Source organism: Zalophus californianus, chromosome 13 (assembly GCF_009762305.2).
Source record: "Zalophus californianus isolate mZalCal1 chromosome 13, mZalCal1.pri.v2, whole genome shotgun sequence".
Classification (NCBI taxonomy): Eukaryota; Metazoa; Chordata; class Mammalia; order Carnivora; family Otariidae; genus Zalophus; species Zalophus californianus.
This window is the reverse complement of record NC_045607.1, coordinates 60,322,511-60,336,941: the sequence shown is the minus strand read 5'-3', so window position 1 is coordinate 60,336,941 and position 14,431 is coordinate 60,322,511. Positions and strand designations below refer to the sequence as shown.

Genomic DNA, 14,431 nt, shown 5'->3' with positions numbered 1-14,431 from the left:
ATAACATCAACTTTTTTCAATGAAATGGAACAAATAATCCTAAAGTTTGTATGGAACCAGAAAAGACCCCGAATAGCCAGAGGAATGCTTAAAAAGACAAGCAAATCTGGTGGCATCACAATTCTGGACTTCAAGCTCTATTACAAAGCTGTCATCATCAAGACAGTATGGTACTGGCACAAAAACAGGCACATAGATCAATGGAACAGAATCGAGAGCCCTGAAATGGACCCTCAACTCTATGGTCAACTTATCTTTGACAAAGCGGGAAAGAATGTCCAATGGAGAAAAGACAGTCTCTTCAACAAATGGTGTTGGGAAAATTGGACAGCCACATGCAGAAGAATGAAACTGAACCATTTCCTTACACCACACAAAAAATAGACTCAAAATGGTTGAAAGACCTAAATGTGAGACAGGAATCCATCAAAATCCTAAAGGAGAACACAGGCAGCAACCTCTTCGACCTCTGCCACAGCAACTTCTTCCTAGAAACATCGCCAAAGGCAAGGGAAGCAAAGGCAAAATGAACTATTGGGGCTTCATCAAGATAAGAAGCTTTTGCACAACAAAAGAAACAGTCAACAAAACCAAGACAACCAAGAGAATGGGAGAAGATATTTGCAAATAACATATCAGATAAAGGGCTAGTATCCAAAATCTATAAAGAACTTATCAAACTATTGTGGACATTGCTGCTATAAACATTGGGGTGCACGTACCCCTTCGGATCCCTACATTTGTATCTTTGTGGTAAATACCCAGTAGTGCAATTGCTGGATCGTATGGTAACTCTATTTTCAACTTTTTGAGGAACCTCCATACTGTTTTCCAGAGTGGTTGCACCAGCTTGCACTCCCACCAACAGTGTAGGAGGATTTCCCTTTCTCCGCATCCCCGCCAACATCTGTCATTTCCTGACTTGTTAATTTTAGTCCACAATAGCCAAACAGTGGAAAGAGCCAAGATGTCCATCGACAGATGGATGAATGGATAAAGAAGATGTGGATAAAGAAGAATGGATAAAGAAGATGTGGTATATAAACACAATGGAATATTATGCAGCCATCAAAAGGAATGAGATCTTGCCATTTGCAACGACGTGGATGGAACTGGAAGGTGTTATGCTGAGTGAAATAAGTCAATCAGAGAAAGATATGTATCATATGACTTCACTGATATGAGGAATTCTTAATCTCAGGAAACAAACTGAGGTTTGCTGGAGTGGTGGTGGGGATGGGAGGGAGGGGGTGGCTGGGTGATAGACACTGGGGAGGGTATGTGCTATGGTGAGCGCTGTGAATTGTGCAAGACTTTTGGATCACAGATCTGTACCTCTGAAACAAATAATGCAATATATGTTAAGAAAAAAAAAGAAGATAGCGAGGGGAAGAATGAAGGGGAGTAAATCGGAGGGGGAGATAAACCATGAGAAACGATGGACTCTGAAAAAGAAACAGGGTTCTAGACGGGTGGGGGTGGGGGGATGGGTTAGCCTGGTGATGGGTATTGAAGTGGGCATGTTCTGCATGGAGCACTGGGTGTTATGCACAAACAATGAATCATGGAACACTACATCAAAAACTAATGATGTAATGTATGGTGATTAACATAACAATAAAAAATTTTAAAGAAAAAAAAAGAACTTATCAAACTCGACACCCAAAGAACAAATAATCCAATGAAGAAATGGGCAGAAGACATGAACAGACATTTCTGGAAAGAAGACTTCCGACAGACACATGAAACATGAAAAAGTGCTCAACATCACTCAGCATCCGGGAAATCCAAATCCAAACCTCAATGAGATACCACCTCACACTGGTCAGAATGGCTAAAATTAACAGGTCAGGAAACGAGAGATGTTGGCGAGGATGCAGAGAAAGGGGAACCCTCCTACACTGTTGATGGGAACGCAAGCTGCTACATCCAGTCTGGAAAACCGTGTGGAGGTTCCTCAAGTAGTAGGTAATAGAGGTACCCTATGACATAGCCATTCCACTACTGGGTATTTACCCGAAAGATACAAATGTAGTGATCAGAAGGGGCGCATGCATCCCAATGTTTATAGCAGCCATGTCCACAATAGCCAAACTATGGAAAGAACCAAGATGTCCATCAACAGATGAATAGATATAGAAGATGTGGTATATATATATAATGGAATATTATGCAGCCATCAAAAAATGAAATCTTGTCGTTTGCAATGACGTGGATGGAACTAGAGGGTATTATTCTAAGCTATATAAGTCAATAAGAGAAAGACAAGTATCATATGATTTCACTGATACAAGGAATTTGAGAAACAAGACAGAGGATCGTAGGGGAAAGGAGGGAAAAATGAAATAGGACGAAACCAGAGAGGGAGACAAAGCATAAGAGACTCTTAATCTCAGGAAACAAACTGAAGGTTGCTGGAGTGGTGGGGGTGGGAGGGATGGGGTGGCTGGGTGATGGACATTGGGGAGGGTAAGGAGTATGGTGAGCGCTGTGAATTATGTAAGACTGATGAATCACAGACCTCTACCCCTGAAGCAAATAATATATTATATGTTAATAAAAAAATTAAAAGAAAATATTTCTCTACCCCTCTAGAGTGTAAGCCCTTTGGGGCAGGGATTGTATCTCTTTATTTCACTATTTTATCTCCAGTAGTTAAGTCAATGCTTGGCGCAGGAAATGTGTCTAATAAACATTTATTAGAGAGACTATTAAATACATGAATGAGCCAATGAGTCAATGTCCTTTGGAAGCATAAATATATATAAAGACACATATTTACATATTTTAAAGATATTGCTCAATTTATGAAGTTAATGGGATAATAAATATCAACAGAGATCTAAACATAGATGCTTCTAACTTGGAAATGATGAAGCTAATGAGAAAAAAGTATAACAGCAACTAACATTTAGTGAATATTTAATCCTATTATTCAAGATGCTTTGCAAGCAGTTCTCTACTTAATCTTTATCATAACCATATCAAGTGTGCTATTTTCAATCTTCATTTTACAGATGAGAGACTCATAGATATTTGTAACTTGCCCATGCTCAGAATAATTATATAGCAGAGGCAGCATTTGAACATGCACTTCAGCTCTTGAGTCCATAGTCTTAAGTTCTACTTCTCTCCCTGGAGATAAATTCTGAAAATATTGCTCGAGAAAGTTCTAAAAAGTGAGCTATGAATTCTGAAGGTAGATTACAAACTGCTATGAAACCACATTCTTTAAATTTTTATATTTCCACCATTTTGTACAAAGCCTTCCATGTAGCATACATACAAGCATTCGTACACATACACACATGACTTTGGTGAATAAATAAATGAAGCTAAAGCAAACTGAGGAAAAGAGAAAAGACAAAACTCTAGGTAAGAGAATTGGTTTCCAACCAATCACCAGTCTTTGATTCTTAATTTCAAAATGGATGCTGGTTGGGACTTTTCCTTTTTCTTTTTTTTGCGGGGGGGAGGTGGTTTCTAAAATTTAGTGAAGCAGAGCAAAATGGGCAGCAGAGTGAGTGGGGGCTCCCAAACAAGTCAAGGTTATTTGAAATACTAGCTAAGTGAGGAAAATTAAAGAAATTAAGAATGTAAAAAGAAAGAAATGAGGAAATCACAGAGCAGATTTATCAACTACCACCAGGCTATTAGCAATAACAAGAAGTAATTCACCCATACTTCAGATATTGTTCCATCTTTTGAGCAAAGGGCCTCATCACAGAGATGAGAGATAAGAAACATGTCATACTTAGGATTTTTTTTTTAAATCAAGTCCCTCTATTATCAAGAAAATGCTTTTAAGTGTACACGTTGGTTGATTTTGTGACATATTCTTAACCTTACAAGGTAGGTACAGCTCTGCTGAGCACGATTAACTCAGAAAGCCACAAATACTCTGCAATGGGGCTTTAAGGATCAGTAAAATAGCTGGAATATTTTCCTTGCTGCAGACAGCTGGATGTTACCAATTTAGCTATTTTAAATTGGGGGGGGAGGACGAGGGAAAGGCAAGGTTTTTATTTTGCCACACATCTGTAAATTCAGAGAAAGGGAAAACAGGGAAGCCATCGAAAAGCTTGGGAAATGAACTGGATTTCTCCCTGCTCTCCTCAGTGAGCCGGTCTCTCATAACCGGCCTGAAGAAATCAGCACACCTTCTTTTCGGGTTACCTACACCGAACAGAATCTGACCAAATTGCTGGGTTAAGCAGCAGTTTTCCTTTTCTGTTTTCGATAGTTTCACTGAAATATAATCTACACAACACACAGATCACCCACTTAAAGTGTACGTTTCAATGGCATTTGGTATGTTTTTACTCAATTAGTGCCATCACTCCAATCTAATTTTAGAACATTTTCATCACCCAAGCAATTTACCTTTTAAAGGATGGTTTAAATGGTTTGTGATATACATACATACCCAAATAGTCACAATCTAAAGTAAAAACAAAAAAATATTTTTAAATGAATATTAACATTCTCAGTGAATGTTAATGGCCTATCTGCTGAGAGGTGTGCATTTTGTGACATAAGAAAGACATCGTCTCCATTTAAAACCTCATCTTGGAAGGTGCAACTATATGACTTAGGCTACTTCTCAGAAGTGATTGTGCAAAATGCAAAAGGAATAATTTGCCCTGCCCTTTAATCTAATTATTTTCCTTATTTTTTTCCTTACAGAATAATTTATGACCATATCAAAAGCCATTTACTCTCTTCTGTACCAAGCTCACCTCCACCTCCAGCTTTCTGTCCAGTGGCCCGTATATTCGAGTATTTGCCTGTAGTAAATATCTATAATTACTGTCTCTGAGCAGCTCAAAAAAAAAAAAAATGCATTACAAGAAGCAATAAAAGGATGGAACACTTTCCATTAATTAGGCCCCATCCAAATTAACTTTAAATCAGTAATTCTGAGAGAAGAGCTGTTTTTTTAAGCTTAACTAGCTTGACTAAATATGCTTCATAATTTTTCCTCTTGATCTTCAGTTTAATTCACAGGACAAGAGTTTCAAGAATCTCTTATGTATGAGACTTTACAGAGAAGCAAGCGAGGTCACATACATGGTATGAGGAAACCTGGTTTATCAACCACCAAAACTTTGATAATCTGTAGGTAAAATAAAAAAGCATTTTAGCACACCACCTCATAGAACTGCTCAATAACAATGTTGGCTATGTTTTTGAAATAATGATATAATAACAGCTAACATTTATTAAAAACCTATTATGTGCCATCTGCTGATTTGTGTTTTACATTAACTCATTCAATGCTCACAAAACCCAAGAGTAGGTCGTCTCCTACACGATGTCATGATTATCATCATCACCATCACTCACATTTTAAAGACAGAGAAACTGAGGTAAAGAGCATGGTGTATCATGCTCCAGATTACAGATGACAGCCAGAACTTAAAACCAGACTCTGGCTTTAGAGCTCACTTTCTTAACCATTACCCCACAATGCCCATCAGGAAATACATAAGGTAAGAATTGTTACCCTAGTGCCGAGATGCCAGCCTATTCTCTAATGCCAATGGATATAGTGATACAATACCAAAGAGGGGGGAAAACTAATTGCTTTCCTATAGGATAGGAATACAGTGAGTAGACAGGGACTAAGGAATGTTCCTTACAATAAGGGAGGAAAATGAGGGAGCGTTCACCATCTGAGATGGAAAAATGCAAAAAGCAACAGAAAATGGATGAGTTAAGCCATTTGAGGAATTAAACTATCAAAAGTTGTGTTTCTAATGCAGATCCAATAAGCATTCAGGTCAAATTACAGTTGTCAAAGTGTAAACTCAAGTCCAGAATGCAACAGTAAGCCATAAGTGATTTCATTAGAGTGAAACCAGTTTGATGAAAGAAGGTGTAAAAGCAGGTTTGTAGCCCGCACCTAGGTTAAAATATTAAAAAATTTTAAAAAGACTAGTGAATAGAAAACTAAAGCGACACGTGAAATAAAACTACCAAAACTCTTACAAAAATTCAGCCAAAAAAATACCTCAGAAAAACACTAATATAAATTTACTTTTAATTTGCATGCATGTTATCACAGAATTGACCTCAAACAGACCACTGCCTAAGCCAAAATTTGACCTCAGTCGGACTACAGCTTAAACCAGAATGAACCTCAATCAGACCACCACCTAAGCCAGAAAACTGGTTGGCCTGACATGAGGAAGAACTACTGTTTGTGCTCAAACAGAAGTCACACTGAGACCACGGCTCTACCAGATGTACACACATTCAAGAAACAACAAGCAAAATCATTTCAAGCACTCAAGACACAGGGATGAAAAGAAATAAGATCCATGCATATATTCAGCCTTTTAAAATAATGGTGGGGCTCTGTGGGGCATTTTAAATTGGCAATGGCAAAGACTACAATTTTCTGCTAAAGGGATATTATCACAATTTTTTAACCTGGGTTTGAACCAAGGCTCATAAGAGCTCTCCTACTTAATGCAACATCACACCCAGCACTTTACTATGACTTCCACACAGCAGATGATAATCCTGACTCCTTGGCTCTTTGGAGTTAATCATTTCAAAAGGCAATGAGCAGAACACATTAAATTAGCACTGTAAACTAGAGTGGCTTCTTTCATTTCCCCACCTCCACACAGTCCTCTTTCTCAAATGGGCAAACACATTTTTAAAAATTATTTCATAGTTCTCAAACGGCTCTGACAAGCTACTGTTAAGTTTTGAAATAGAACTCCTGATTCCTTGTATAAATGCAAAATAGAGTTAGGTAAAAGGAAAACAAATATGGCTACATGGGCTAATCAAAGCATAGAGTAACAAACCAGTGACCCTGGTAGTGGAAGCTTCAACAATACTATATTTATATGATGATGAAAAAATCTAATTCTTCTTCAGGGCTACTTAGGGGGGTCTGGGTTTTTTTCAGTGTTTGATGAAAAGGTAGCAGCATAATTTAGCAGGTTATAATCTAGATCCTATTTACCCAGTTGTTCCTTAAACATCCTTAAGGGACTAAAATCACATCCCCAACTACACCATGTGTTTTCATGTACCATGAATATCCTCCAATAGATTGATAAGGGATGTTCTTTCTTCTTTCAAAATGTACCTTAAAAAATATGGCCAATTTTTCCTCTCACCAAAAACTCTCAGGTTACACATCCTATTCAACAATGCCAAATGAATCTGCTGAAGGGAGAACATACTAAAGCAAGGCTGAGTAGACCTGGACAAAACTAAACAAATTAATCTGGCAAAGTCTGTCCCCTTTCTTCAGTTGCCATGGGAAGAGTGAGAGAGAATGGATTCTGTTTCAGCTTACATCTTGAGGTTGAAAGCTGATATATAAATATATAACCCGGTAAACTTCTTAAGGAAAAGTTGCTAATGTGGCCTCTGTTTTCCCTTTTGGAAGGCTGCTATAGAGGAAGTGTGGTGAAGGGGGATGGAGAGGGAGAAGGGGAGGAGCAGGAGGGAAAGGAGTAGGTAATGATCATCTGTAGTGTAGATTGTTTTTTAAAACAATTTTAAGAGTACTTGACATCTGTCTGCCACATTCCACCAGATATTTAAACAAAAGTAAAGCTGCTCAGTAGAACATTTCTACTTATCCGGAAGGATAACTTCATGGATGTATGACAATTATATCTGGTAACTTTAAGGAAATCTCTAACTGCGATCTGAAATTAAAGTGGATTCCCAGGGTGCTGAAAGGCTTTTGCCAAAAATTAACAACTGTAAAACAACATACTTCTTTCATTCTAGCCAAAACAGAAAAATAAAGCCATATGCCTGATTTCTTTAAAAAACTAAATTTAGATCACAACTTTAAAATAGATTTTGACATAAATGGCTTTAAAATAACAAGAGCATCTTTCACTTGGGTCTTTTCCCAGTTAATTATTTGCTGGCATCGTCCTAGACATTCCTTGGCGTCACCTTAAACCAACACTCTCAAGTGCTAATTAGGAGACTATATACATTATTAACAAGAGAATGTGCTTAATACATGCATGTCCCATATGTATCCTGTTATTAACATGATTCCTTTCACTCCTAGAAAACTCTCTTTAGAAAACAGAGCCCCTGTTTAAACAAAGAAATTGACGGCTATTGAAGAAATTTTTGTCAGAATTCAATTAATAGGTAGGGGCCAACATGACACAGGATTCTTGTCTTTGAAACATCCTCAGCATGAATCAAATTTAATCTTACTGAAATAGTCAGCAGAGGGAGAAGTTAATGACTGCAGATGTTATACATTTTCATAGTACCAGGGGACTCCCAAAGAGAATGGCCAACTCGCTCAGGAGCTACACCCTTGCGAAGAAACCAGCCATGTCAGAGAGCCCAAGCCAGAGACAAGCGTTTCTCCAGTCCTATCTCTTCCAAAAGGCCATGGGCCAGATGGGAAAAGAAACATATGTAAACAAGGTAGACCTAATGATTTCCTAATTATGAAGGAGATACGATCTTCTCATTAATTGGCAAGCTAATCGACCCCAATCTCAGTTTCATAAATTGAGTCCAATAAACCAAACTTTGGTGTCTGTATTCCACAGAATTCTCCTCACACTTCCACGCCCTTCACCCTGCCACAAAGTTGTCAGTTCTGCTTGATTTGTTTGAATACTGTACTCGACGACAGCTGTCGGAAACAGTACATTAGAACAGCTGGTATGACAGCTACAAGGGGCTTGGAAGTTTAATTGGGCTCAGTGTGACATTGTGCATTTTTCTAGACATAGAAATATCCGCAAAACGAAAGACATTTCTAATGGATGGTGTTTACTTATTGGCACCACCAACTGGTTAACCCCAGTTTGAGTTATGTCATCGGTCTCATAGTATCTTTGCCACTGGGCTGGTAAGACTATCAAAAAAAAAAAAAAAAAGACAAAACAGTAGAGGCAGTGAGATGCACAAGAAAAGGGGCATTAAGAGCGAGAGGAAATGGTAAGGAAGTCACGTCAATAATCTCTTTCAAAGGCTGGCCGGTAGCCAAGGAGGATCCCACAGTGTCTCAGGATTTACTTCCAAAGGAAACGTATTCAGAGGCCCTGAGCCTGGTGCCACTGCAAACAAAACCACTCATTCTGGTCTCAGCCTCGCAGAGAAGGGAGAACGGCTTACTGTCGGCATCCGCGCGTAGGAAGAGAGCGAGGAGCAGCAACAGCGGCCTGGCGACGTGCACGTGCACCATCCTGCAGCTCAGCAGCAGCGAGCACTGGCAGTTTGGGGTCACCGCCTCTGAAGCGGCAGCGAGTCCGTCCGGTCTGGAATTTCAGTTGGAACTCTTTCAGAGCCTGCAAGGGCAGAGGAAGGGAAACAAAGGAAAGAAAACACAAAAACACTTAGGTTTCTTACTCTTTTCCCCTTGTTCCATCACCACCACCACCATCACGAGAGACATAATCCATTGTAGAGACACAAGGAACTGTAACCGGGATGCCTTTGTATGAGAAGGGCAGTAACTTGGTTTGTGAAATGGGGCGGCCCTAGCACATCTTGTTCCCATTGTCGGGCTCTCCTAAAGCCAACCACCTTGAATTCCACTCTCTGCTCATGCCACCTTTTGGGCAGCGCACTGTGAGAAGCAACTGTCACTTCTCATGAAACACTACGTGAATACATTGGTGGAAGAAAGCAGAGCAACGCTATAAGAAAGATTTAAGAGAACCTTAAATCTTGCCGGATAAAAGTCTATTATTGACAGAATAATGGAAGCTGCTTTCTTGGCACGAGGGGAAGTGACAGGGCTAATTCAACTTCTCCAGCTAAATAGGAGAGGTTAGCATTTTTTACACTAGCACATTTGGCTTCTTCCCTGAAGACACATCAACGTTCAAGTCTAGTTTGGCTTCAATAAGTCAAAACAATAGTTACCATGAGCCTATTTGACTTAACAGGATTTTTATATGTCTCCTGGGCAATAGCTTAGTTTTCTCAATCTCCTATGTAAAATCAAAAAGCCACAAACTATTTTTAGAGAGCCTACTGCGTGCAAATGCACTTAGTATAAAGTGCCATGAAGGACAAAAATGAGTCAGATTCTATCCTCTGTGACTTTCCAGTTTAGTAAGGAAAATAAAACAGACACATCAGGTGACTAGTGTAAATTAGTAAGTGATAAGTGCCAGGAAGGAAAACCAAATAATGCCATAAAAGATAGGATCAGGAATGGTATCCTAGATAAAGCGGTATCTCAAAGTGAGCCTGGGAGTACAGGCAGGATTTAACCAAGAAGAGGGAAAAGCATTCCAGGAATTCTGTACAAAGGCAGGGTGGTGGGAAAGGAACTTGGAAAAGATGAGTGTCCAGGTTTGGCTGGAGTAGGGCTTCCCAAACTTCCATATGCATCAGAATCACCCGGAAGGCTTGTTAAAACAGATAGCTGGGTGAAAAAAAAAAAATTAAAAGACCAAAAAAAAAAAAAAAAAAACAGATAGCTGGGCACCGCCCGCCCCCCCATATGTGGTCCACTAGGTCTGTGATGGGAGTCTAACAAGTTCCTGAGTGATGCTGATGCACCTGGTGCAGGGACCACATTGAGACTGCTGGGTTGGAGTGATGACTTCATTAGGAAAGCAGAAGAAAACAAGGCAAAACAAAATGGTTCAGGCTAGAAAAGAAAACAAAACAAAAGAAAAGACAAGGAAAGAAAAGAAGAGAGAAAAGAAAAGGTCATGGTGAGCTCTGAATGCCAATCTAAGTCAAGCAGGCCTTCCACAGCAAACCACAAATAAAGCTACTTAGCGTTTCTGAGCAGAAGCAAGGAAATGGGCTTTGAGAAGATGAGCTGACACGTAAATGCAGCACTATTAGGCCAGAGCAAGAGTCCCAGGTGAAAAGTAACACCCACCACAGGGTGATGGTGGGAGCTGAAAAGAAGGGAAGCCATGACTGACGCTCCAAGCACTAATTTGAAGTATGACTCTTCGGGTGATAAATAGTTGTTCCTATAGGAAGCTTCAACAAATCTAGCACAGCATCTTACACAGAGTAGGCTCTGAATATATATAGACTGTGCTGAATTCTATTGCTTCCTCTATCATGGTGAAAACTTGAGCATGACAATCAGAATTCCTGTGCCAAATGAAAGAGTACACCTTTAAGATTTGTATATTGGAATATTTGAAACACGTACAAAATTCTTGACAGGAAATACTAGAGATATCCAGAAATAACCTAATCCGCTAAAATAACTTGTACTTGAAAAAGTATTGTAGAGCAGATACTACAGTCTGTCTTTTCTGAAACTGAGCTTGAGCCTGGGAATAAAATTTTTTTAAAGATCTTGTCTTTTTCATTACTATGCATGTGTCCTTTGAATGCAGGAAAAATAAGACTAAATGCAAAGGTGGCGGATCATTGTAATTACCCATCCACTCCTTAGCCCTTTTTATTTTTAACCGATTGGCGGGTGGCATGAAGCAGCAAGTTAGACATTGGAACACATCCACTTGAAACCAAAAGCTAGCCAGCTGCCCCAAATTTGCTATTGTTCTCAATCTCACTAGGAAAATAACTTATCAGGCAGTTCACAGCTATCAAAAGCCAAAATTCTCAAAACTTCATAGGAAAAGTGCTAAAGGAATCAGCTCTGCTCCCCTCCCCCTTTCACTGTTCCTGTCCTCATGCCAGCATTTCAAATGACAGCAAAGTCCAGGAGATATCAGTCCTGTCGGACTCAATTTGTGTCTGTGCAAGCGTATCAGAGCCAACTGCTTCATGATGACTCGGTGCGATCACGGAGATGGAGACGCATGAAATGCTCTCTCAGGGAAGAAGTGAATTGGCTTTTTCTTCTACCCGCCTAAAGTGGCATAAGAAGACCAAATTCTTCCAAATGAACCTACAGATGTTACCTCTGGACTTAAAACCGTCATACGATCTAGGAATGAATGCAGCTAGAGAACATACATATTTATCCTGAAATGGGCTATATATGTCCTTGGCCCGGATATGACAAAAGGAGATCAGAGGTGTGAAGATAAGACATCTAGAACATCTATTCTAGATGTTCATTCCAGCTAATCTCCACTCCATATCTTGTTTATTACTTGGCAACATTGCCAAAAGGGAAATGCTGGCTTGCATATCAGTAATGTGGAGTTTAAATTTTAGAACAAAAATGGGAAATGGATTTTTAAGGAAACACTGACAGCGAAAATAATGAGGATGAGCAAATATTACAAGCAGTTTCTATTAGCCTAGAGAAAGGGTTGCCAAGCACTTTGCAGTGAAAAGAGCAGGAAAGGGGGTTCAGAGATATTAAAAGTACCATGGTTTAGCTTATATCACAAATGATTCTGCATGTGTCCAATAGCCCCCTACTGGATTTTGATATGCCTTGCCCTCTGTGTCTTTCTTTAACTGGGACATGCATATAAAACTGAACCACGTAGCTAAGTTTAAAATGAAACGGAAAAAAAATATATTTATTATTGCTCAGGGGACAAAGATCTTAAGGAACAATAATTTTGTTGTGATTTTCAATTAGCCGAATATCTACTTTTGGATTTCTGTACGTGCATGGCTACAGAAGCTGACAGTTCAGAGGGCCAGGGTGCACACCGTGATTGGAAATGGGATAACAAAGAGTGCACTTGCCTAAAAGTCTTCACAGGTCACTGTTTCAAGGGATTACATAAGCTGCATGGACTCAACTCTTTATCTTCAATTTAACATTGTAACCCTTTCCTGTAACAAGTATCTTCATATTCAAACTAATACGAATCTGAAGGATTTTTTTTTCAGCTTTCTGTATTGTGGTATGTGTTCCTACAGATTGTGTTAACATAACAGAAAAAGAGGCAAAATGGAACTTTTCTTTCTTTAAAAATAGGACCCTCGGTCCCTCAGCAAAGTGAATGATTGTAGGTTTTATGCAGGAAATATGCAAAATGAGTGTGCAACATCTTGTGATATGAGGAAGTGGCAAGACTTTCAGGAACTACTAGGTTATATCCAAAAACAAGGAGCCAAGGTGATGAGGCCCCATCAACTAAATGTAGGAAAATCTGGCAACAAGGGCAACAGTAGCTACCATTCACTGAAACACATCCTACTAAAATCCATGGGTTCATAAGTTTAAAAATAATTTTCAAAAATTACATCGTTCACTCTAGAGGGAGTTAAAGAATCAAATCATTATTCCGAAAAGAGGGAGAGAAAGGGAAAGAGATTAAACAAAATCTACATAGAACTTAAAACAAAACAAAACAAAAACCTGCTGTCACTAGAAAACTAGATATCATTGTTTATCTCATTGTTTATCAGGTTGCTTCTTTCGGGCTTATCTAACAACACCCTGCTCTCAATTCTAGACATCTTAGATGTCTATGATACTTAACTGACCATTTACACATAAAGATAGCCATTAAGTTGGGGGGATGGTGTGCTAAAGGAGGAAGTCCCCAAATGTTGTGACTTCTTTTTATCCACCTCCTAAACCGGTCCGGTCTCTCTCAGTCGACTAGGGCAGGTTTCCAATCATTTAACAGAAACAACCATTTGTGCACAAGATGTGCTACCAGTAAACTCCAATTTGTAAAACAGACATTAGCAGTGCTGCTGTGGCTGAAGCAAGGGGTGGAGAGGCCTGGAGTTTAGAGCAAGCTGGCGGAGGCTTCTGAGGGCCATCTGTGAACTCCCTGCCCTCAGTGCACAGTGACAACACAAGGACATGAAAGGAAAAAACAAAAATAAATTTTCAACATTTCACTTATTCATGAGAATTTTCCACCAGGAGATAGCCGCCTAAATATTTTATCATGAGCTAAGACAAGAATCCTCCAGCACTATCCAATAAAACTTTCTGCAGAATAGAAGTGTTCTTTATCTGCACTAATACTTGGAAAATTTAAACATACCTAGTGAAACAGAAGAAGTAAATATTTTATTGTATTTAAATTTAATTTCAGTTTAAATAACCACATGTGGCCAGTGGCTGCCCTTTTGAACAGCACAGACTATGGTTACATATTTCAACAGCATTGAATGCAATAGCTATAAACAAGGCATAGGTTTTCAGGGTTGGAGACGGAATCAGTGAGTTGGGAACCCTTAGTCCTTGCAGTCCTGGCTTCCTCATAATCAGATTCTAAAGATGCATTGTGTTATATGAGGAAATCCACTTAACCTCTACGACACTCACTTCTCCATCCCCATCCCATACCCTGCCAAAAAACAAGTGTCTCTCTCTTTAAAAAAAAAAAACAAAAAACACTCCACAGAATGTAAAGGAAGGATCAGTAAGTGGTCAACTGTACAACTGGGAAGTGTCCAAACAGAAATGTTTTTATTAAAAAGAAACAGTTTTGATTCATATCATAGGTAGAAAAGTTTTATTTCTCACTGGTGAAAGTCCTTCTGTGGGATGCTTATAGAAATGGAAACTTTTTTTTTTTTAAGATTTTATCTATTTATT

The 14,431-nt window shown here is 39.1% G+C and overlaps 1 protein-coding gene across 39 annotated transcripts in view; it reads right to left on the bottom strand.

Annotated features, from left to right (window-relative positions):
- Positions 1-14,431, bottom strand: part of PTPRD (protein tyrosine phosphatase receptor type D) — a 540,170-nt gene that overhangs the window by 418,074 nt on the left and 107,665 nt on the right. For all 39 annotated transcript variants that reach the window (XM_027615436.2, XM_027615438.2, XM_027615450.2 and 36 more), the window contains exon 2: positions 9,133-9,305. In XM_027615436.2, the coding sequence (XP_027471237.1) occupies positions 9,133-9,202 (70 nt within the window). In that variant the 5' untranslated portion in view covers positions 9,203-9,305. The remainder of the gene's footprint in view (positions 1-9,132; positions 9,306-14,431) is intronic.